The sequence below is a fragment of the Labeo rohita genome, chromosome 11, assembly GCF_022985175.1.
Source record: "Labeo rohita strain BAU-BD-2019 chromosome 11, IGBB_LRoh.1.0, whole genome shotgun sequence".
NCBI lineage: Eukaryota > Metazoa > Chordata > Actinopteri > Cypriniformes > Cyprinidae > Labeo > Labeo rohita.
In genome coordinates this window covers 16,403,785-16,427,567 of record NC_066879.1, presented here as the reverse complement: position 1 = coordinate 16,427,567, position 23,783 = coordinate 16,403,785, and the positions used below count along the sequence as shown (strand labels likewise).

Below are 23,783 nucleotides of genomic sequence, written 5' to 3'. Positions count from 1 at the left end.
TTTTTTTTTCCTGTTTCACTACTGGAATTATTCTTCCAGACCTTTGGTGAACTTGTGCCTTTCTCTGCAGATACATTCACTCCTAATGTCCTCTGAGGTGAGTTTAAGTACTACAGTGTGACATGTTAATGGATAAATCAGTACTCAGAAATCAAACTACACTTTTTTGGCTTTACCACCAGTGCCCAGAAAGAGTGTTGTTTTGTTTTATTAACTTAGATTAATAATTGTATTATTTAAACATAAACATTGCAGAAACCCAATGTTAAATGTTTATGAATTTAATTAACAAATAAATTTGCATAATGTGTAGAATCCCCTCTTAACCCCTCCCCCTCATTACCCGTGAATACGCGAATACCTGTTCTAGCAGTGTTGCCAAGTCTGCGGTTTTTCCGTTGGGTTGGCTGTTGCCGTGGGTTGAAGCGACCCCAGTAATGTTATATTTAGCCCTTGGAATGCGAATTGTACCAAAACCTCGCCAAAAAACATTATTTCAGTCCCAGAATGCAATTTTTACTGGGGGACCCCCTCTGAAACACAATTGGGCTAGATTGAGTAGCAATTGGGTGGGTTTTGTTGTGAAAACCTGGCAACCCTGTGGTATAGTCTCGGTCTCGTTCGTGAGAGAAACAATTTAAGAGATACAAAACCCATAAAGTAAGTAAAACTTCATTCATTATATGTTTTATTCATATAGAAATATATATACATTTTCACTAGCTTACGTTTTCGATCATTAATAAATTTTGGTTGATTAATATTACTCCAGCAGTTCATCTTTAAATTTCTGTATTGGTAGGATTCGGCAATCATTGTAGGGATTGCATAGACTGGTCGGGTAGTCAATTTCAGCGTCAAAGCAGAGGTTTCTAACATGGTTTGTAGAGTTGAGCAAAGTAGCCAATCACAGACCTATCTGTTGATTTTTTTAACGCAATGGCCAATCAGAGGCGTTTAAATTTGAACGCTCACTGCACAAAACGTTGGGATTTTTGTTCAGCGCTTCGTTGTGCACTTGTGAATCTTCTCATTATAACAAAGTATAGACATGATGTAAATAAGAAATTAATTGTACAGTGTAGAGAGCTTCACTTTTTACAGTGAATCGGTATAATAGTTTTGAATCCTATAATATTATAATTTAATTATTTTTCCCTTTTACGGTTTTTGTTGTTGCACCATAATATATAAATGTGATAACTGGACAATATTTGAATTCCACAATTTGTAATTAGATACAGATTTGTAAGCAGTGACCAATATATACAATGTATTCAGATAGATAATGTTAAGTATGCATACATATATTAATGGCCACAAATAGCATATTTGCCATTCACTTTCATGTCTTGGCTAATCAAACAAATGTTACTGTGATGACTCCAGAGACCAAAGTCATATTAAAAGTAGCTGAAAGGCTAAAGCCCCTGATCTTTGAGTTCCTTTATTGAATTGTAGGTTGATAATTATGTTATGTCCCTGGAAAAGCCTTTCCAAATATTAAATTACTGCATGGTATTTTCCATCAAAGAGGCGGTGACAGGGCCATTCTGTTGACAGGATTAGATTTCTCATAGTGAAATCTCCCTCAAGCACATTTTAGATCTATTCTCATACGCACTGATTTTTCCACATTCATGCCTGCATATTTTTCCCCAAATAGCCATGGGAGAAATTTCTTACAGCCACAGACAGGTTGTCCATTCCTAGGTGTGTTTCAAAAAGTCTGAAACCATGTTGGTGAAGCATGCAGCATGAAATGGCAGTGAACAAAAACAGTTTTAGGCCCCAATATCTCTACTTCCACAAAGACAGGATGTGCTGGATATTATGAGGATTTCGTTATGATTTCTCCAGCCTGCGTCCAAAGATATGCCCCCTGCTTTAATTTCCCGGCGCACAATAAAAGCCGAACCCTCTGCTCTTCAAACCACCTCTTCCTGTTCCTCAAAGCAGCTTATTAGTAACAGACATCGGTACTGCAACGAATATGGACACAGACTTTAAAATGTACATATGAAATGAGATGGCGGGATTGTACTGGACTGTGATGATGTGCACGCTCTCACGCTTTTCCAACCGCTGTAAAAAGCCAGAGGTGGTTTGATGACATATGAAACACAAATTAATGCTAAAATGTGTCAGCTCGGTTGAAAAGAAACCTCAGGGTGTAATCTACCCGTCTACTGTTACAAGTTAGGCGCTTGTAGTATCTTACAGCAAGGGTGGAGTGGAGTAGTTTGGTGTGTTTGCTTGCAATAGAAAATAAGATTTAACAGCCCGCAGTCATGCTTTATTTTTTAAAGGTGTGTAACCATGTTTTCTGTTTGTATTTAAATGTTTCTGTATGTGTTTAAACTCAGCCAGTGCTGTGTTTGGGTAAGTTTGTTATGCTTTTTAAGCATGCATTAAACTGATTAAATATGACAGCGAAGAAATGCAAATAAATGCTTTTTTTTCCCACTAAAATATGAAGTAGCACAACTGTTTTTCAACATTGATAATAATATGAAATGTTTCTTGAGCAGCAAATCAGCACGCTAGATTGATGTCTAAAGGATCTTCCAAAGGAAATGCAGCTTTGCATCACAGGAATAAACATTTAATTATATATTAAATTATATATTAAAATAGAAAACACTGATTTTAAATTGTGATCATATTTTACAATATTACTGATTTTCTTAATCATATAAATACAGCCTTCTTTCCAAAACATTAGAAAATCGACCCCAAATTGTTATATATGTATTGAAATGCATGTGAAAATAAGATCATCCTCCAAAAATGTGTGGAAATATCACACAACACAAGTCATTGGGCAACAGGTCGGCAAAGCGGTGCTTACGAAAGTCATCTCTGGGGCTGCTTTGTTGCAGCAGCGAACCACATTTATGCATGTCCGACAAAGCTTCATTCCTGCCATTATTCCATGAATAGTTTCTATAAATATTTATTGTTCTTGGCGTGATGGCATGACTCTCTGAGTTCAGCCTAGACCGTGTCACTAGGCAGCTGCCTGACTGGTACACGCACTGGCACTACCCCGATCCATCAAACACTTAAACCGTTACACACGTCTGTAAAACGTATTAGAGATGGAAAATACCATTGGTAATGTTATGCAATTTTTAAAAAAAAAAAAAGTTCTGTGGTAGTAGGTGTGGTTAACCTGGAGATTTCATAATGACCATGTACACAAGCGTTCTAAAGTTTGAGGGCCTTTACGCTCACCAAGGCTTTATTTATTTTTTACGAATTAAATTTTTCATATTTTAATATATTTTAAAATGTAATTTATTGCTGTGATGCAAAGCTGAATTTTCAGCATCATTACTCCAGCCTTAAGTGTCACATGCTCCTTCAGAAATCATTCTAATATGCTGATTTGCTGCTCAAGAAACATTTCTTATTATTATCAATGTTGAACACAGTTTAATGGATTTAACAATACATTTTTTTTCAGCATTCATTAATGAATAGAAAGATCTTTTGTAACAATGTCGTCTTTTCTGTCCCATTAGATTAATTCAGTTGCTGAAAAAAAGCCTTTAATTTTAAAAATTCTAACTGACCCCAAACTTTTAAAATATGTAACTTAAAAAAATATTCCAGGTTCAGTCCAGGAAATGGCATATTAAGGCATACTGTTGATTGCCACAAAAAAAAAAGAAAAGAAAAGAAAAGATGAGGTTATAATGAGGAACTTAAGAGTGTGTGGAGGCCAATTTTTAGATTTAAAAGCAGAAATGTAAAGTTTATAATTGTATACAACTTTTTAAATGTAGCTTAATAAAAGCTGATTTTCTAAAAGTCATTTTATAAATAATTATAAAATATTTTTTAATAATTTTCTAAAATGTTTTTAGAATTTGATATTTGATCATTTTATTAAAATAACTTTATAAATCATTATTTTTACAGGCATTTTATGGTTTATGCTGTTACCTTGTCACAGCAACAAAGGTAAATTGGATAAGCTTTGCAGAAAGCAGATTAGGAAGCAGTTTTTTCACATTTATAATAACATATATTGTCTTGTGGATATGCTACTGGAAGTTTTTTACCACCCAGGATTAGTTAATTCAGACTGACATTCATTGCAACTAATCAAAAATTTAGCTTGTTTGCTTGTGTATTTATTTTTTTTTAATTTATTGAAAAATGAGTGATAGTCCAAATTCATATTTGTGGTAATCAATATTATGCCCAAAGTGCCATCAGAGCTTAACTCGCATTGAACCCAGAATATAACAAAACCATGAAGATTTTTATTCATATGAGAACAAATTAAAAAGCAAAAGATGAGGTTATAATGATGCACTTAGAGTGTGCCAATTTTTGGATTTAAAAGCAGAAATGTACAGTACCTAATTCTATACAACTTTTTTATAATATAATTTAATAAAGCTGATTTTATAAAAATCATTTTATAAATAATTCTTAAATATTTTTTTTATAATTTTCTGAAATATATTTAGAATTTGTTACTTGATCATTTTATTAACATTATTTCAGAAATCTTTTTTTTTTTTTTTTTTTACAGTCATTTTATGCTTTGTGCTGTTACCTTTGTCATGCCTTGTCATGGCAAAAAAGTAGAATTGGATAAACGTCACAGAAAGCAGGTTAGAAAGCAAATTTTTCACAATTAAATCATAATAACATATATTGTCCTCTGTATATACTACTGAAACACTGAGTATTTTACAACCCAGGATTACCCCAATTAATTAAGACTGACCTTCGTTGCATCTAATCCAAAATTTTGCTTGTTTACTTGTGTTTATTTTTTTAAATTTACTGAAAAATGAGTGATAGTCTAAATTAATATTTGTGGTAATCAACATTATGCCCCAAGTGCCATCAGAGCTTAACTTGCATTGGACCCAGAATATAACAAAACCAAACTTTACAAAACGAAGATTATTATCCTTGTGAGAACCCATTAAACAAGGCTGAATACATTCATAGAGACCATTAAACCATAAGACCAGCTGCCGGTTGCATAAAATGTCTAGACCAATCTTAAAAGTTAGTCATCCAATTTTTTCTGGTCAGACCGGTCATAAATTTTAAAATTCAGTCACAAATGTTGATTAGTCTATGAATGTAAGAATGATTACTCCTTGGCTAACTACTAGTTGGTTAAACTAGTTAAGACACTGTCTTAAGTTTATGCATCTGGCCCCAGATTTGGCCACCAAGTAGGGTTAATGTTGTTCAGCATGGTCTTGTTGAGGAGGTTGTTTAACTACGGATGGCATACTTCAATGAATCACCATTTGCAAGAACATTTAACTAAATAAACACAATCACAATCATGTAAGTCTTTGACACGGCATATATTTCAATTTAACATACATTCATATGAAATATAGTCCTCTTCAGTGTATAAGTCTTTACAAACCTATGTTTCTTTTAAAAGCATACTGGATAGCAAGTTTTACTATAGAAAAGCTTGGAGTTATGGTATCGTACATAAATAAATCAGTCACTCGGTCTGACTAATGGAGCGGGGAATGCTGGGGGATTTGTTTATTTGCGGTATGTGCGTCTGGAGAGGAAAAGTGCTAGAATCATCGTGCACAAAATCCATGGTCCAAGCACCCCGAGCGGGTAAACAATTTATGTTTGTCAGTTTCGCGCCAGATGCATGGTTTCAGCTCAGCACCAGCTAGTTAACTAGCGACTTTGAACAGCTTGCTAACACTTATGTTTCTTGTTCGGAGTCGGTTCGCGTCCCTAGTAAAGCAGGCCTCGCCGTACGTATTGGTGAGTGATTCTTGAATTCAAGCAGCATCACAGGACGAATGGCCACGAGTATGGAAAGTACATGTACACCTGGACTGCATCTCAGCACGTAGTGTCTCAGTCCGACGTCCATCTTTCAAGATGAAACCCTAAAGCAGCATTAACGATGAAAAGGCGTTGACCTTTCTCCATATTCATGTGCCCCGATCCCAATGGCACTCCTCTGGTGCGCGTCACATTAAAAATTCACTCTCTATTCGATTGCAATAAGTTAAAATAGATATATATATATTTATATATAAAAATAAGAGAGCAACCACAATTAAAAACAGAACGAGGAGAGAGAAAAATACTCTCAATTGGGACCTCGGCTATATTCGCCCCTATATTTTAAAGTCTCATGTATGACATGTTCCTCTATCGTCGCATGAAATGCTTGGGAATTTGTCTAGTTTCCCTGGGCATGTAGGGAAGCGGTGAGGGCAAGTTCTGCGATCGGGATCACCGACACGTGTGCATCTCGACCATCTTGCGGCACTGTTTGCACTTGACGTAGCAGCACCAGTGGAACTTGCAGCTGCAGCGGTCGACCACCTCCACCTCCTCCGTGTGGAATCCTCGACCGCAGCACATGAGCTCGCAGCCGTCGATGGCCTTCGAGGTCTTGTTGCAAAAGCGGCCCGCGGTTCCCAGTATGCCCGGAGTTCTGGGGTCGTGTTCGCAGAAGTCTGGGCTCGGGTCCAGGTACACCAAATCTTCATCTGTGTGCGGCTTGAACTGCGAGTTTCGCGGAACCAGGACCTTGGTGGTGCCCACTTTGCGCAGCTCCACTTCTGTAGCGCCGTCGAATTTCTCCTTGATGATGTTGCCCACTTTGCGGAACGGCGGCATTGCTTTCCAGCAGGTTTTCACCTCGCAGGAGCCCGACACGCCGTGGCACTTACATTCCACTCGCATGTTGTTGAGAATTGCCTTGGGATGATAAAAGAAAGGTCGTCTGTTAGCAAATTCGGAATGTTGAAACCTTTCAGCATGATGTTTGTTAAGCGCCTTACCTTTCTCCCCGCCTCATTGTTGTGAAGGTTCATTAAGGCTCTGTTGGAGGACTGTCCTTTACTTCGTTCTCTGATGTCCACAAAGGACTGGGAAAAAGCAACCCCGTATGCAATGTTATCAGAGCATCCTGACCATTGGAAACCTGTTGAGATAAAGACGGTCAAGCATGGAGAAGTGTAACAAATCCGAGGAAACAAAGTTGTTTACAAGGTACTGGATTGGCAACAATATTGAATATCAGGATATTGCGATAGCAAAACTGTCTCGATATTACTGTGGTCACATGATGATATGAAACAATACGTCTTCTGGGCAAAAAGTGTCATTTTGAGAATATATTTAAACTTCTAATTCTAATATAAAAGGTCTTTAAAGTTGCATTTTGGGCCATTATGCTTTGACACAGTATCTGATAAACAAACTAAAACTGAAATCACAATATGGCTTAATCCCTTCATCAAGTCTGTTTTTGCTGAGTGTTTCAAAGCGAAATGTGCACTTCGTTTAGGTCATCAGCTTATGATCCAATGTTTTCTGCGCCTCAGAATGTCTCCGTTCACAGTGAATGAATGCAGTGGCAGTTTTTTGCATGTACTGTGAGTTTAGCACGCGTTTGAAATGCAACAGCCACCACCCAGATAGCACACGTTCGTCTGCGTGATGTCTGTTAAAGATCAATTGATCTGGAAAGCATCTGCTGCGTACGAACATCTGGCAGACGTCTGTAAGATATCAGTTTTACATACATTCTAAATCATAAATATCTTAAAGACATCTAATAGACATCTATTTGACATCTGATAGGAAATGTAAACTCTATAAAAAATACATCTTGTAGATGTAAATGCAGACGTCAAATAGACATTTCCGAGATGTACGTGTGCTATCAGGGCAGTTATGCTTTATTTTTGAGGCAGATGATTACAGCATTTCACTAGATTTGTATTGCGATGCGTTTTTGTAAGCCTGTTTTTACTGAAGCTCAGTAAGTCAATTCTCTCACTTTCTTATTTAAGTTTTCTTAGGTAAGGACATTGGTTGGAGCTCTTAATTTTGAACTCAGTGCATTAGATCAAATAATTTAACTTGAAAATGTACATTTTTTATTTTTTCCAATTTTTCATTGTTTCTTTTTTTAATATTACAATAAATATTGTATCATGGACTTCATATCACGATGTACTTAATAAAAATACTCAGTTGTACTTTTAGTATACTAAACTGGTGTATATATAAAGTCTGCTGAACTGGAACAACTACTTTTATACTTAATGCACTTTAATTGTGTGGAAGTAGTGCTGAAGTCCAGCTAAAGATATACTTAAGTATATTTGATTGTGCTAAAGTGAAACTATTGCAAGTATACTTTAGGTACACTTTAAATATTTTGTATTTAAAGACCTGTATATTATTTAAGGTCACACAATCTTCATCAATAGTGACAGTAAAACATATCTTAAGAAATGTGCATTGTACACAAGTAGTACCTAAAATTTTTTTTTTAAAAACAAATGTATATCAGTAAAATCTCAAGCGATATATCAGTAAATATGTTAATAGACTTGAACTACACTTAGTGTAAAATAAATGCATTTGAAATCTGTTACTTTTTTACTAGGGCATTTAATCATAATTATTAATTCTGGTTTCATAGCAATGAATTAATCATCATTAGTAGTCAAACAAAGCACACATACCTTCTGGACTGACACCGTGCACATTGCGGTCGCAGCCGCACTTGTCCAGCTCCCCGCTGCTGCAGGCTCTTGTCACTGCGAAGGCTACGCTTGCAGCCGATATGGCATACACGAATGCAGCTTCCCGTGTACCTATGACACAAATAAGTAGCCATTAAGCATCCACGTGGTTTTAAGCAGGTTTCATGTTTATTTAAATAAGAGATTACTTACCTTGTGTGACCACTTTTCCAAACACAGGAACACTCTCTAGCGTCGAGCAGTTCCAGCGTCTGTTGCGGAACTGAAACTGGCACTCGTCGATGGCGAGCTGAGCTCCCCTGCGGACCGCGTCCATCACCTCCACGTTACGCTTGCAGATCTGAACCTGCCTCTGGATGAGTCCTCTGAGCTTCTCACAGGTTTCTTCATCTGAGATGCTCCCCACCGATGACAGCTTCGCCAGGTATCTGAGGACAAACCAACAAACCAATAGAGTCGTAATCAATAAATGTTCACAGACTGTTAATAATACAAACATTTGAAAACAAAAAAACGTTGTATCTAGACGCTGGATGTTTTTGGAGCTGGAGGGGAAAAAAGCATAAATATGATGTGGAATATTTGCATGTAGAATATTATGATTATTTTGTTTTTTATTTATTTTACATATTTATTATTTTTCATTTTTTTTTACTCTATGACTTTTGGTTTGGTTTCCATGTATTGCTATTTTTCAGTATATTTAGTTTGCATTAGTTTATAATAAATTTCCTAACATTAAAGCATTGGGTGTCATGAACTAACAATGAACATAATATTTACAGCATTTATTATTGTAATGTCAGTTTCTACAAAGATACATATAAATATCTAAATAGAATTTAAGTTAAATTAACAAATCTATTCCAAACAGACAAGTTATCAATGAACTATCAATGAAGTTTATTTTCATACTTTTTTTTAATTTTCAAAAATCATGTTTTTATTATGTTATCATATTTTTGTGTTTTATTGTTAGCTGTATTTTTTTTACTTAATCAGTATAACCCAACTGCAGTTTGATTGAGATTAATTGTAATACACAATAAAAAAAAAACATGATTTTTGAAATTTGTTAAAAAACGGTTATCTGTTTTTGTAAATGAACTCTTTATATATTTAGTTTTATATATATATATATATATATATATATATATATATTGTACTGTTATTTATTATATTTATATTTATTATACATTGTATATTTAATTATAATATTTATTCTATGAAGCACCAAACAGAAAATAATTATATAAAATTTGAATATGTAAATATAAATTGTTAATATATACCAATAAATCAATATATTTTTATAAATCCAAATATATAAATGTAAATTGTGAATATATAGAAGTCAGAATATTTTTATACATCTGAATATTTAAATGTTATTCAGAATATATAGTTGTGAGTCTGAATATATCTACAGACTTATATCTACATATTGCAATTTATATTTATATATTCAGACTATATAACTATATATTCAGACTGACTTCTATATATTCATGATTTACATTTATATATTCTAATTTAAATTTCTTTATTCTAATTTATAAATAAATATTCTGATTTAATTCTATAGATTCACAGTTTACATTCAAATTTCATATTATTTCCTGTTTGGCGCTTCATGTTCTGTAAAAAAAAAAAAAAAAAAAAAAAAAAAAAAAAAAAATTATTATTAGTTTATTATTAGTTCATGATTACTATTGCTTTAAGCAATTTTAACAAATTTAAATTAAAGAATTTTTATTTTTAGTATTTTAGCGTTTAACATTTGAATATGGTTGATTTATCTTTTTACGTTTTTGCTAGTTTTGTGTTTTTGTATTTTTGTGTAGTGTAATTTTTTCCTAAATTATTCTTGTTTTTTATTTATTTATTTTTGGTTAACTGGATTCATTTGGTTGTTGTTATAGTGACTGTTAACAATAACACTGACCCATGCATTGTTCCACTATTTTGTTGACCCAACAAAGGTTTTTCATTGACTTCATATAAACAGTGTTGCCCTCCACTGACATTCTTGGAAAGCTGTGCTGGGAAGATGAGGTAAGGGTGATGTTGAGAGAGACGGATAGAGACTATCTTCACCCATCACCTCCAGGGCCAGGAGGTCGGGGCAACACCATCGCTTTAAAGGGTCTGCTGAGCTCCAACGCTTCAAGGCACCTTATAAAAATAGTCCTATACTACAACACGTCGCACAGGTTTTCATCCGTGCACACCAAGCTTGGTCTCATTATCATCAAGAACTGGTGGAGATCAAAGTCTTGAGTGTTTAAAGTCTGCGCAGATGCATGTGGAGAGTTGCGTGCAGGTGACGTTCGGGCGCTCACGGATGGGTGTGTTTTGCATTATTTGTTTCTGAAGGTCTTTTGGTGTGGTGCTGAGTAATCGAAAGTGTGCCCGGTTGTATTGCGGATGGACGTATTAAGAATGGCTTTGAAGGGGCAGTGCTGTAAATATTCAATTAAGATGCAAGATCTTGAGGTTTATTGATTCAGATTGTAATTAGCACGAGTCGGATGTGACTCACAAAATGCTCATCATGTAAACGCAAGTATGTACACAAAAAGGGGGGTTTTCACTGAGATGCCATGGAAGAACTTTTTTTGATTCCCCAAAGAACCATTCATGGAACAGTTCTCAAAAGAAATGGAATTGAAAGATTCCATGAATGTTAAAAGTTTGTCATGGAACCATTGATTCCAACACTGCAAAATTGACTAAAAAAAAGTTCATTTCACTCAAATATTTCTAAAAGCTCGTTATACTTAAAGGAGAAGTTCACTTCCAGAACAAAAATTTACAGAAAATGTACTCACCCTCTTGTCATTCAAGATATTCATGTCTTTCTTTCTTCAGTCGCAAAGAAATTAAGTTTCTTAAGGAAAACATTTAGAATTTCTCTCCATATAGTGGATGTCAATGGTGCCCCCAAGTTTGAACTTCCAAAATGCAGTTTAAATGCATTTCACACAGACCTAGACAAGACGAGCGTTTGAGGTTAAAAAGTATATAAATTGCCAGTTTGTTTCGAAAATGACTGATCGTTTTGCTAGATAAGACCCTTCTTCCTGGGATCGTTTAGATCCATTAGAAGCTGCATTTAAAACTGCATTTTGGAAGTTCAAACTTGAGGACATCATTGAAGTCCACCATATGGAGAGAATTCCTGAAGTTTTTTCCTCGAAAGACATAATTTCTTAACGCCTGAAAAAGAAAGACACGAACATATTGGATGACAAGGGGGTGAGTAAATTATCTGTAAATTTTTGTTCTGGAAGTGAACTTCTACTTTAAGAGAAAAAAGGAACATGAACTCAGTAACTGATTATATTAATCTGAATTTAAAAGATTACTCCACTTCTAGAATAAAAATTTCCTGATAATTTACTCACCACCATGCCATCCAAGATATTCATGTCTTTCTTTCTTCAGTCGCAAAAAAATTAAGTTTTTTTTTGAGGAAACATTTCAGGATTTTTCTCCACATAGTGGACTTAAGTGGTTTGAATGGATTGAAGGTTAAAATGCAGTTTCAAAGCAGCTTTAAGAATCCCAGCTGAGGAATAAGGGTCTTATCTAGTGAAATCTGTCATTTTCTTAAAAATTAACATGTATACACTTTTTAACCACAAATGCTTGTCTTGTCTAGCTCTCCGATGCGCATGTGTACATTGTGCACTCCGGTTCTCCCATCTCATTTTCTCCTCCAACTTCAAAATCGTCTGACATCGCTGTTTTACCTTTTTGTAAAGGGCATTTGACTTTCTTTGCACATTCAATTGTGCAGATGTAGGACAATTTTGAAGTTGGAGGAGAAAATGATATCGACATACCCTAACTGTACCGAAGCACACAGAGTACGCATGTGCAACGGAAAGCTAGACAAGATGAGCATTTGAGGTGAAAAAGTATATAAATTGTAATTTTATTTGGAAAATAACCAATCGTTTCACTAGAGAAGACCTTTATTCCTCGGCTGGGATGTAGAGCCCTGAAGCTGTTGTCTAGCAAAACGATTGGTCATTTTCTAAAAAAGAAAATATATATATATATATATATATATACTTTTTAACCACAATAGCTCAACTTCATGCACTACGTAGTCACACTGAAAAGGTCATGTACCGACCCCGTGTTGGATAATTTTGAAGTTGGAGGAGAAAATAAGATGGGAGTTTTTTGCCATAAACTACCTTTTTGAACCAAAGTACACAGACAAAGAACTAAGCGGGCATGACTTTTCCAACGTGATTACGTAATGCGTCGGGTACGTGCATTATGCAAGACAACCATTTGTGGTTAAAAGTAATTTTTTTTTAGAAAATGACTGATTGATTTGCCAGATAAGACCCTTATTCCTCGGCTGGGATCATGTAGAGCCCTTTGAAGCTGCATTGAAACAGCAGCTTGGACCTTCAATCCGTTGATCCCCATTGAAGTTCACTATATAGAGAAAAATCCTTGAATGCTTCCCTCAAAAACCCTTAATTTCTTTTCGACTGAAGAAAGAAAGACATGAACATCTTGGATGACATAGGGGTAAGTAAATTATCAGGAAATTTTTATTCTGGAAGTGAACTAATTTTTTTTAACTTGGATGTTACCATTTTTAATTACCATTTTTTAAAGTGTAGCAGTTCACCATGAAACATTTGAGTTAATATGATGTTAATGCAATCCCATGTATGAGTTAAACTCAATATTTTGATAGTTCTGCTAACTTAATTTTTGAGTTTGCCTTAAATTTTGATGTAACTGATTACCTCATTTTTTGAGTTCTTTCATCTTATTGGGCTTTAAAATGAATAACGAAGCTTTATTTTTAAGAGCGTAGTGTCTGCTTGGTTTCAAGGGCTCATCTTAACAAGTTAAAAACGGCACGTCTCGATCCCTGCAGCTGGCAGCGGTGCATCCCACTCCTTTCTGCTGTTGACAAGACCTGATTTCGAGGGCCACGGCTGGGGCAGATAAGAAACAAACACCTCCTTGTCCACGGGACCGTCATCTCTTCTCTCTTGAGCTTTGATAACGCACCTCTGTCTGGCCCGAAGATGAAGCATGACATCAGTGGCCAGATGCACATGCATTCTGCTCAGAGGGTGTTTGACTTTCTTTTTTTATAGCATCTGTTGACGATTGCATGTTCTTGCATGCGTGTTTACAGCTTTTGTTTGTTTCACCAGTAAATTAGTTCTGTGATCCTGACTTGATAATGAATCTGGCAGCCAAATGGCAGCAGAGGCCCATCCATTCTGGCAGGATAAGCGCTGGAATATAATATATCAGTGCCAGATGCTTTCATAAGACCGCCGCTCGTATCGAGCTCGGGATTTTGACAAACAAACACCTGAAGAACGGCCCCGCTGCATAGTTGTCTGGGAAAAAGATTGTCTGAGACCTTGAGAGAATCTTGTTTTCATTGCTTCCCAGTTCTCGCTCTCTAGCCTTCTCTTGTATGTACTCGCTAAGTTTGGGAAAACAAGGTGAGCCGACTGTGGGATTTTGTGAAAGAATGGGAGATGCCTTCCTCTGCGCTTTCTGGGAGGTTTTTGCGGGAGCATTCCACCTGGAGCACGGTGCCTTCTTCCTTTTGTGTCATGTTTGTGTTGAATTACATTGCCCTGGCCTTCGAGCGCTGCTGGCTCCAGATGGCTTAGCCAAGTGCGACTTAGCACGCAACCGTGCCATACGAGAGAGTTTGGAAGGAGAAACAGAGAGCGGCAACATGTACACACGCCTGACTGTATATATCCGCTCGCCTCTCATTGCCGTCAACGTATAAACATACTTGAAGTTACATAACAGACTACCATTCAAGGTCACCATTTGATTGAAAATACAGTAAAAGCAGTAATATTGTGAAATATTATTACAATTTAAAATAGCTGTTTTCTATTTGAATATATTTGAAAATGTAATTTATTTTGGTGACGCAAAGTCCAGTCTTCAAAGTCCCTTTTGAATCCTTCAGAAATCATCCTAATATGCAAATTTGCATATTTACATTTCTTATTATTAATAAACATGAAAACAATTGTGCAGCTTTATATCTTTGTGGAAACCTTGATAACATTTGATTCTTTGATAAATAGAAAGAACAACATTTATTTATTTTGGTCATTTTAATGTGTCCTTACGGAATAAAAGTATTAATTTCTTCCAAAGAAGGGGGAAAAAAAACATACCATAAGTTTTGAATGATATATATATATATATATATATATATATATATATATGTGACTCTGAACCACAAAACCAGTTATAAGGGTCAATTTTTTAAATTGATACTTATACATCATCTGAAAGCGGAATAAATAAGCTTTCCATTGATGTATTGTTTGTTGGGACAACATTTGACCGACATACAACATTACATTACAAGGTTGCAAAAAAATCAAAATATTGAGAAAATCACCTTTAAAGTTGTCGAAATTAAGCTCTTAGCAATACATATCACTATCACATACATATCGCCGACATACAGCGGCATTGCGCTACAAGTGTCCCGAGTTCGAATCCCGGCTTGAGGACGTTTCCCGATCCTGCCCCCTTCTCTCTCTCCCACTTCACTTCCTGTCAGCTATGATCTGTCCTATCATAATAAAGGCAAAAGGCCGAAAATAAATCTTAAAAAAAAAATATCGTAATGATTTTTGGCATAAAAAAATATTGATCATTTTGACTCATGCTATGTATTGTTGGCTACTGCTACAAATACACCTGTGCTACTTAAGACTCATTTTATGGTCCAGGGTCACATATATATTGCAGCTAAAAAGCTTCACTTCTTCCCAGCATCTTTTTTTGGGACTTTATTTAATAATCAAACGATGGACGTTGACATTTCCTGTCTCTCTGTGGTAAATCGGCTACCGACAGCGAGTAAACACGCGCGCTGTGGTGTCCAAGGGCCACAATTTCATGATGTTTACCAAAATATTTGCTATTTACATATTTGTCAGCTGTGCGTCACAGGGCGCTCATGTCTGTGTATTAAACGCTGTTTGTCTGAAATAAATTCAGTGTTAGGGGCGTTTAAGGGAACTGATGCATTTTTAATGTTTCGTATTTCACCCATGTATTTCCATTTTTATTGTAACTATTATTAAACACTACCTCCGTTTAAAAACGTTCAATGTTTGTTTTGAACAGAAACACTTTAGCTGTTACTTTAATGCATGACTGTTGGCATTACTCAGACTTTTCCAAAAACTTTGTGGGAAACTCGTCCTGCACCGTTTGTGGCACTGACATAAATGATATATTAAGTTGTTCCGAATTTTCCTGTTGTAATCAATCAGATTTTATTTTCACAGGACAAATGATGAATTGGATTAAGTATGCAACCACCCAGAGGACTGTAGTAATGACATAACATGCCAGCAACCTCTTCAAACACCTTTGCAACCAGCAAAGCACTGAGCTCGTGAGTTTTGCACCCTCAAGCAGCTTTTACATTATCTTTAAGAGAAGCAAAATTACGTTACTAATAATCTTAAGTATTCAGCAATTAGTATAGATGATTTAAATTTTAAATAGTGTAAATATTACTTTTAAAATAAATTAAGGTTCAAAAGTTAGTTTTATTTAAAATGTTTTAATGCTCACAGAGGCTGCATTTATTTTTGTTTAAAAATACTGCAAAATCAGTAATATTGTCACATAATATTACAGTTTTAAATAACTGTTTTCTATGTGAATATGTTGTAAAATGTAATTTATTCTTGTGATGCAAAGCTGAATTTTCAGCTTCATTACTCCAGTCTTTCGAGTCGCATGATCCTTCAGAAATCAGTCTAATGTGTTGATATGCTACTCAAAAACATTTCTTATTATCATCGAAGTCAAAAACAGTTGTGCTGCTTAATATTTTGTGGAAATCGTGCCTTTTTTAAGGATTTTTTGATGACTAGACAGTACAAACGAACAGCGTTTAGCTGAAATAGCGTTTTTAGCATTATAAATGAATTTAGATCAGTGTAAGTATTAATTTTGTCATTTTCACACGGTAGTCTAAAAATTATGACAGTCACACTTCAATTCCCCTCACAATACTGAAAATACAGTCAAGATGTCCTGCAGAAAGCAGCCAAAATGTGAATCAAACAACCACCGCAGAATGCGACATGTTTTCAGAAACAGATGTGTCATTCTTGCACAACAGTTTCTCTGATAAACAGCTTGTGTTTCCTCAATAACTCAGTGACTCAATGGTATTTCTAAGTCTTGCAGACTTTTCTCAGCACATGTACCAAAAAGTCATTGGCTCATTTGCTTAAACTTATGAGGGTTCGCTTGGAGCTACAGGACAGAGTCTTACTTGCATTTACACTATGCTTATCTGCAAGTCTACTGGGTGTCTTTAACTCTAGAGGGCAGTGTTATCTCATTTATTGACAATATCTAAAAAGATTAGCACTGCAATTAACTAAACAATCAATCGTATTAATCCTATTTGATGTACGTGAAAATAAAAATCAGTATCTTGGGATATTATTACTTATTTAACCTTGTTTCTGTCTCTTCTAACAGATTAAATATGTACCAGATGTACATCATGAAGATACTTCATGGATTTTCATAGACGTACAAAAAAGTGCGTTGATGTGAACATCTAAATTTAAACTATTATCTAATCTATACAGATTAATTTTTGCCCCATATGAATATCTGCTTCTACAAAGTATTACGTATGCTTGTTATTTAGTTATATAATTTGTGACCCTGGACCGCAAAACCAGTCATAAGGGTCAATTTTTTTAAAATTGAGATTTATACATCATGTGAAAGCTAAATAAATATGACAATATTTGGCTAAGATATAACTATATGAAAATATGGAATCTGAGGGTGCAAAAAAAATAAATATTGAGAAAATTGTCCAAATGAAGTTCTTAGCAATGCATATCACTTATCAAAAATTAAGTTTCGATATATCTACAGTAGGAAATTTACAAAATTCATGGAACATGATCTGAATATCCTAATGATTTTTGGCATAAAAGAAAAATCAATCATTTTGACCCATACAGTGTATTTGTGGCTATTGCTACAAGCTACTTAAGACTGGTTTTGTGCTCCAGGGTCACATTTGCATCAGTTTTATGAAGTAAATAGGCGTATTTATAGATATATTTCATAGGTGGTCCTGCACCTGAGGTCTAAAAAACATCCTAAACATCTCCTGAAACCAGAACGCAGATCCGTAAAAGTAAAAATGGACTGACAAGAAGGTGGAGGAAATGCACTACAGAGCAGAAAATTAAGTAAGAGAAACTGACTCAGAAACTTGTTCTCTTTAGGTGCTGACAGGCCCATATGGGAATTTTGTTTTCTTATGGGAAGTGTTTTCTGATGATGAGATGGACCACAACAATATGAAAGCAAAGGCTTTATATATACAATTAAATGTTTTGGACATAAAATTGTGCATAAAGCCTTTCAGAAGGGCCAGCGTGGTTCTTAATTTCAGTTTGCTTTGTGAAAAGCATTATTTCAGGAAGGGCTTAATCAAATTAAGAGATTAATCAAATCAAAGAGATTAATCAAATGCATCTTTCCAGTCTTTCTTTAATCTCTTTGTCCCGTCAACTGTCTTTCTACGCCATCTTTAAACATTTTATGAGGCTAATTGATGTGGGGAAATGATGGAAGTTGTCTGTTTTTATATCAAATTAACCTTTTAATAGGCTGCTGTATGAGTGGAGGTATGTGACAACTGGTTTTACAGCTTCATTACCCTGTTGTCACTGGTGTTATTTGTGTTATCAGCGCTCGGCGCCAGGATGTATTTCGCATTAGAGGTTTCTCTCTTCTCATGTTGCTCATCAGCTGTGAACTATTTATTGACCGTCCTGTGCAAACGTCTCAACCATTGTTCTTTCCATCCCATGCAATGAGAAACATTGTATCGCTTCCCAAACAAATACAACAGTGCATGGGATTGTATTATATTTATAATCGAAACAGCGAGTGAGTTGTTTCATTAGTGAACCCTCTGTGACCTTAACATCTCCAAAAACATCTGTATTGACACAGTGCAACTCTTTCTTTACTTCTGAAATTGTTGCATCATGAAACTAGAAAGGGAAATAGGGTAAAAAACACTGAATTGTGAAGGTTGCTTAGGCCTTATGTGGGTTGGATACTCTATCGTTACATCGCTTGCTCAGCGAATGGGTGCCGTCAGAATGACAGCTGATAAAAACATCACAGTAATCCACAAGCAATCCACACCTCTCAATCTATCACGTATCATCTTGTAAAAATGAAAAGCTGCATGTTTGTGAGAAACAAAGCCATCATGACGTTTTAACTTGAACTCATCGCTTACATAATGCGTAATAATGCTTCCTCCAATGAAAAAGTCCATTGCTTGTTGTCTTCTCACATCAAAAGCATATTTGTTTAGAACTGGACTGTTTTTGCTTGTAAACGGTGCTTGATCTGTGCATATTTCTCTCCTGATTCAGATGAGATTACTTTTTCACTGGAAAAGCGTTATGATGCATAGAGGACCGGTTTTAAAGTTAAATGATAGATTTGTTTCTTCAAACATGGAGCTTTTCACTTCACAAGACCTTAATTAATGGATTGGAGTGTGGAATATTCGTGGATTATTGTGATGTTTTTATTATTTTGACGGCACCCATTCACTGCCATTGTTTGATTAATAAACAAACTCATCTTTGTCTTTAATATCCCAATCCATCCTTTAAAGATGGGATGGATTGATAGCCAGGATTTTTTTATAATTCTTTTAAAAGGATATTTGTTCATCTGCAACAGGGAAAGACATAGCACACTAAGTTGGAACAGACTGAAAGTTTAAAGGATGCAATTTGGAATGTTGGTTTCCGCTAAAGGAAGTTTGATCAATAACAGTATGCTGACTTTGCCAAACGAAGATAAAAGCAAAAGTTGTTGCTTGTCAAAATGCATTAGGAAAAGGATTGAGCACGACTATTTGCAGTGTTTATTTAGGAGAGAGTTTGTATAATAACATTTTACCATCTGTTATTTAGAGTCTTTAATTAATGATTCATTCGTGGCATTTTAATACAAAACAAGTGCAAATAGTCATTCATAAAATATTAGAATGCAACGCGAGCTTATATTTGCATGAACGAGCACACGCTGTTGAAGGAGGCTTGAAGATGTGCAGGTGCTCTCGTGACCTGCACCTGCACCTCAACCCTCCGTACAGGTGCTGATGGATGTGCTCAAGAATAATACATTCACACATCTCACAAATGAAAAGCTCTCAACTGTACTTCAAAACATTTAATTACGGCTGTTGAGTAAAGAGTAGACTTTTACACCATAATGTATCTCGGTACAAAGAAAGTTATTCAATGCACGCTCTCTTAGTATTAGAACAGCTTACATTTTTTAAGCTCGAAATGTCTATATTCTGAACTGAGAAGCCAAAACACTGATCTGAAAAGCCTATAATCAAGGATGTTTTAAACTTTGAAGAGGTTTGTGCCGAACCATAGAAAACCACTGTGAAACTTTTATTTTTAAGAAAAAGTTTGCTTACTCAGTCATACCTTTAATCTGATTTTTAAACGAGTGAGACAAAACATAAAGAGTGTGATTTCTTAATCTCACCTTGCATCTAAATCTCATTTTAGGATCAGTCGTGACGAAATCACTTATCATATGAACTAAAATAAGACTGCTGTGTTTCTTAGAAAAAGATTTACCTGAAGAAGATACTCAGATATTTTTAAATTCACCATGTGCGTTGTCAGTTATTTTCTTTTAATTACAATGAATAAAATGCTTAAATGTTGTATGGATATTACAAGTTTTACACTTAAGGGTCTCTCTGTGCCATTTCCCAGTTCAGCTTAAATGTGAACTTACCTTAACCTTACAGTTCCTATCAAAACTTGGTCACATTTTTATGACTTAATTAACCGTCTTTCTTAACCTGTAAATGCAAAACCAGTCATAAGTAGCACGGGTGTATTTGTAGCAATAGACAATAAATTGTATTGGTCAAAATGGTCAATTTTTCTTTTATGCCAAAAATCATTAGGATATTAAATAAAGATGTTTTGTGAATTTCCTACCGTAAATATTTCAAAACTTAGTTTTTGATTAGTAATATGCATGGCTAAGAACTTGATTTATCAATGGTTCATTCATTCAAGGTGATTTTCCCAATATTTTGATTTTTTGTTTTTGTTTATTGCACCCTCAGATTTTCAAATAGTTGTATCTGGGCCAAATATTCTCCTGTCCTAATAAACCACACATCAATGGAAATCTTATTTATTCAGCTTTCAGATAAATTATAAGTCTCAACATCAAAATTCTTTGACGCTTATGACTGGTTTTGTTGTACAGGGTCACAAATAAGTGTTTCTTGGTCGTATAAGCTGCATTTGAGCTTCACGCACACGTGTTGCTCATATAACTCGAAGCATTCCCATTTTCTGTTTGCTAAAGCAAACTTGTCTAATGTCTATTTGGCTACCTGCTAATACCTGTCCTGAGATGGGGTTGGAATAGTGTACAAGCTCCTGTCAGAATGATCATATTTTGTAGACAGGTAGGAGGTTTTCCTTAAGTGTGAAGCGTGTCTATACATGCCCCAAACCTGTCACCACGCCTTTAGTTAAAAACACTCTTCCATCGAAAACTCAAATGCATCTGGATAGATTAAATGATGTGCTGTTTCTGCCCCGAGGACACAGATAAAATATTCTAAACACCTAGAAATGCAAACATCTCGATGTGGCTTTAACCAAGCGTGTCATTCTGCTTCTTAACTATGTAAATAACAAAATCAGATAATTCCCTTAGGATTTATTTTGGGTGTAATTAAAAATGATCATAAGTGATTTATTTGTACAGCTCTATCCAGCGATTTAAGTATGATAAAGAGTGTTGTTAGCGCTGTCATATTCATGCTTTGCTCTCCAGGCTGTGCGCAAGCCGCGCCAAGCGCGTTGGTGCCAAATGCACATGAACTGAAAGTCTCCAAATAACCGGTTTCATTTCCTTATATTTTGCATGCTTGAGATTTTTATTTTCAATTAAAGGCTACATTAAACGTCTTAGACAACGTTTACAACTGGGCTACTTAATGTCTTCTGCGCTTTAGTTTAGGCTACATTCTCATTCACATGTTCGCTTCGTTGCCTAACTTCAGATTTGTGGTTCACAGGCTGCATCTGACATTACTTTAGTCATAACACAACTAGACGTCAAAACATCACATGAATGAAGAAAGTGATATTCACTTACAGCCAGTTGCTCGCATTGGCGGAGAAGAGTGCTAGAAAGAGCATAAGCAGTGACCTTATCAAATACTCCGATGACATCTTGAGAGGATAATTCAGGTAAAGGTTGCTGGTGTAAAATCCTCAGGGGGAGTTTAGCAGGGCGCCGTGTGTGAAAAGCGATTAATCCATCATTGCGCATCCATTTGGATGAGAAGCAGGTCTGTCCCGGATCAAGAGTTCTCGCCTCCTCGTATAAACAAGCGCAAGTGCTCAATACAGTTTATGTAGTGGCAGGAAAATCTCACTGAGCGGTATCCTCTGATGCGATTTCTTCCGAGCGCGTTTCCACGGTCAACTTTTACGCAGCATCAGATAAAGATGAGCCATGCGTCCCCACCAGTAAACCGAGTCTAAATGACAGTCCCCGTCTTGTGCGTGGAGTTATTGCATCTAAACGTTAAGTTCAGCTTCGTTTGATGACCTCTGTTGATGCCACTCTGAATTGAGTCTGAGAGGGAATGCTGAATTTACTGACTCCTGAAGGGTTTGGTAGGGGCGGCGCGTCATTTGGGGGAGGTTTTGATGTGTGAGAAAGCAGATAAAGGCGGGTTTAGTGCATGCATATATGTTTTCTCTTGCTCTTGGCTGCCAAGTATTTTTTTTTTAGAGTTCTCCACTGGGACTCAATGCGGCAACTATTCGCCGTGCTCGGGGTATAACCGCTTATGCTTTTGGCAAGGTGTACTTTCCCTGGCCTCAGTGCCCCCAAACGCAAGTACTTTGTGGTTAGGATGCTATTTATAGGATGTCTAGCATTTTGACAGCTTTGTACAAAAACAGACAACAGGTATTGCTGTTATTATGGCAAATCATCAATATTATATAGAAGTCGCTTGAATGAGGATGAAGATTTCAAGTCACTTTAAAGAGCATTTTCAAAGAGAAATATCTGATTAAGCTTGCATAGACTAAATCAGGTTGGTATTCGTATTAAACAGTGGGCTGAAATCACTCGTGGTGTATTTTTTTTATTTTTTTTTTTTTTTTACTTTGGGTAGTTTTGTGTGTGTTTTAACATGATCTATATGCAATGGGAAACCACGTACATCTTTTAATGCTTGTATGTAATATATGTAATTGTTTTTATCTTGCAAATTTGCTGGATTGACAGACAAGTGCTTGACTGGGCCACTTAGAATCCCTGTTGACCAACAGAGGGAGAAAGTGAGTAACAATAACCGATGCTCGAGTTAGAGCTGGCGTTGGTTGGTTTCTGAATTGGAGGAAGTCTGGGTTTGAGTGTTAGAGATTGTTCTGATTAATCTTTTAATTTTAAATCATGAAACCGCAGCTCAATGAAAAGCATTTGTCTTTCAAACCTTGCTTTGTGCAACAACCATTTAAAATATTTCAGGCTTGATTTAGTATGCATTTTTTAGCTGGAAACTGTTATTTCATTATTATTATTAATAAAAGCTAAATTTAGGTAGAATTTTTAGGTTATTTATTTATTGTATTCTATATAACCCATTAAAATTATTATCGTTAGGATTTTTTTAAATATATTTTGAAGGATTAATAGAAGACTAATAGAAATTAATAGAAAACTCAGCATGAAGAATAGGAAAAGAACTGTAATTAAAGTCACTGTTGATGAATTTACTGCATCACTGGAGAATAAAAAAAAAACATATTTTAATTAAAACGCATACTCACCCTTAATTATAAGAAACATATACAGTTGAGGTCAAAAATGTACATACACCTTGCAAAATTTGCAAAATGTTAATTATTTTATCAAAATAAGAAGGATCATACAAAATGCATTGAATTTTTTATTTAGTACTGACCTGAATAAGATGTTTCACATAAAAGATGTTTACATATAGTCACCAAGAGAAAATAATAGTTACATTTATAAAAATGACCCTGTTCAAAAGTTTACATACACTTGATTCTTAATACTGTGTTGTTACCTGAATGATCCACAGGTTTTTTG

General features: G+C 35.5%; 1 protein-coding gene across 1 annotated transcript; it reads right to left on the bottom strand.

The window, feature by feature from the left end:
- Nucleotides 1-5,202: 5,202 nt before the first annotated feature.
- Nucleotides 5,203-22,285, bottom strand: wnt4 (wingless-type MMTV integration site family, member 4). Its single transcript, XM_051122896.1, has 5 exons — nt 21,807-22,285; nt 8,724-8,959; nt 8,511-8,642; nt 6,813-6,955; nt 5,203-6,729 (listed from the first exon to the last, which is right to left on the bottom strand). The coding sequence occupies exons 1-5, from the start codon at nt 21,881-21,883 to the stop codon at nt 6,259-6,261; spliced, it is 1,059 nt and encodes a 352-aa protein (XP_050978853.1). The 5' UTR covers nt 21,884-22,285; the 3' UTR covers nt 5,203-6,258.
- Nucleotides 22,286-23,783: the final 1,498 nt, after the last annotated feature.

Coding starts and splice junctions, on each gene's coding strand:
- wnt4 (XM_051122896.1), bottom strand. CDS start 21,883: ATGTCATCGGAGTATTTGATAAGGTCACTGCTTATGCTCTTTCTAGCA. Junction 6,956..8,510: donor GCACGGTGTCAGTCCAGAAG/GTATGTGTGCTT, acceptor TTATCTCAACAG/GTTTCCAATGGTCAGGATGC. Junction 6,730..6,812: donor ACAATGAGGCGGGGAGAAAG/GTAAGGCGCTTA, acceptor TATCATCCCAAG/GCAATTCTCAACAACATGCG.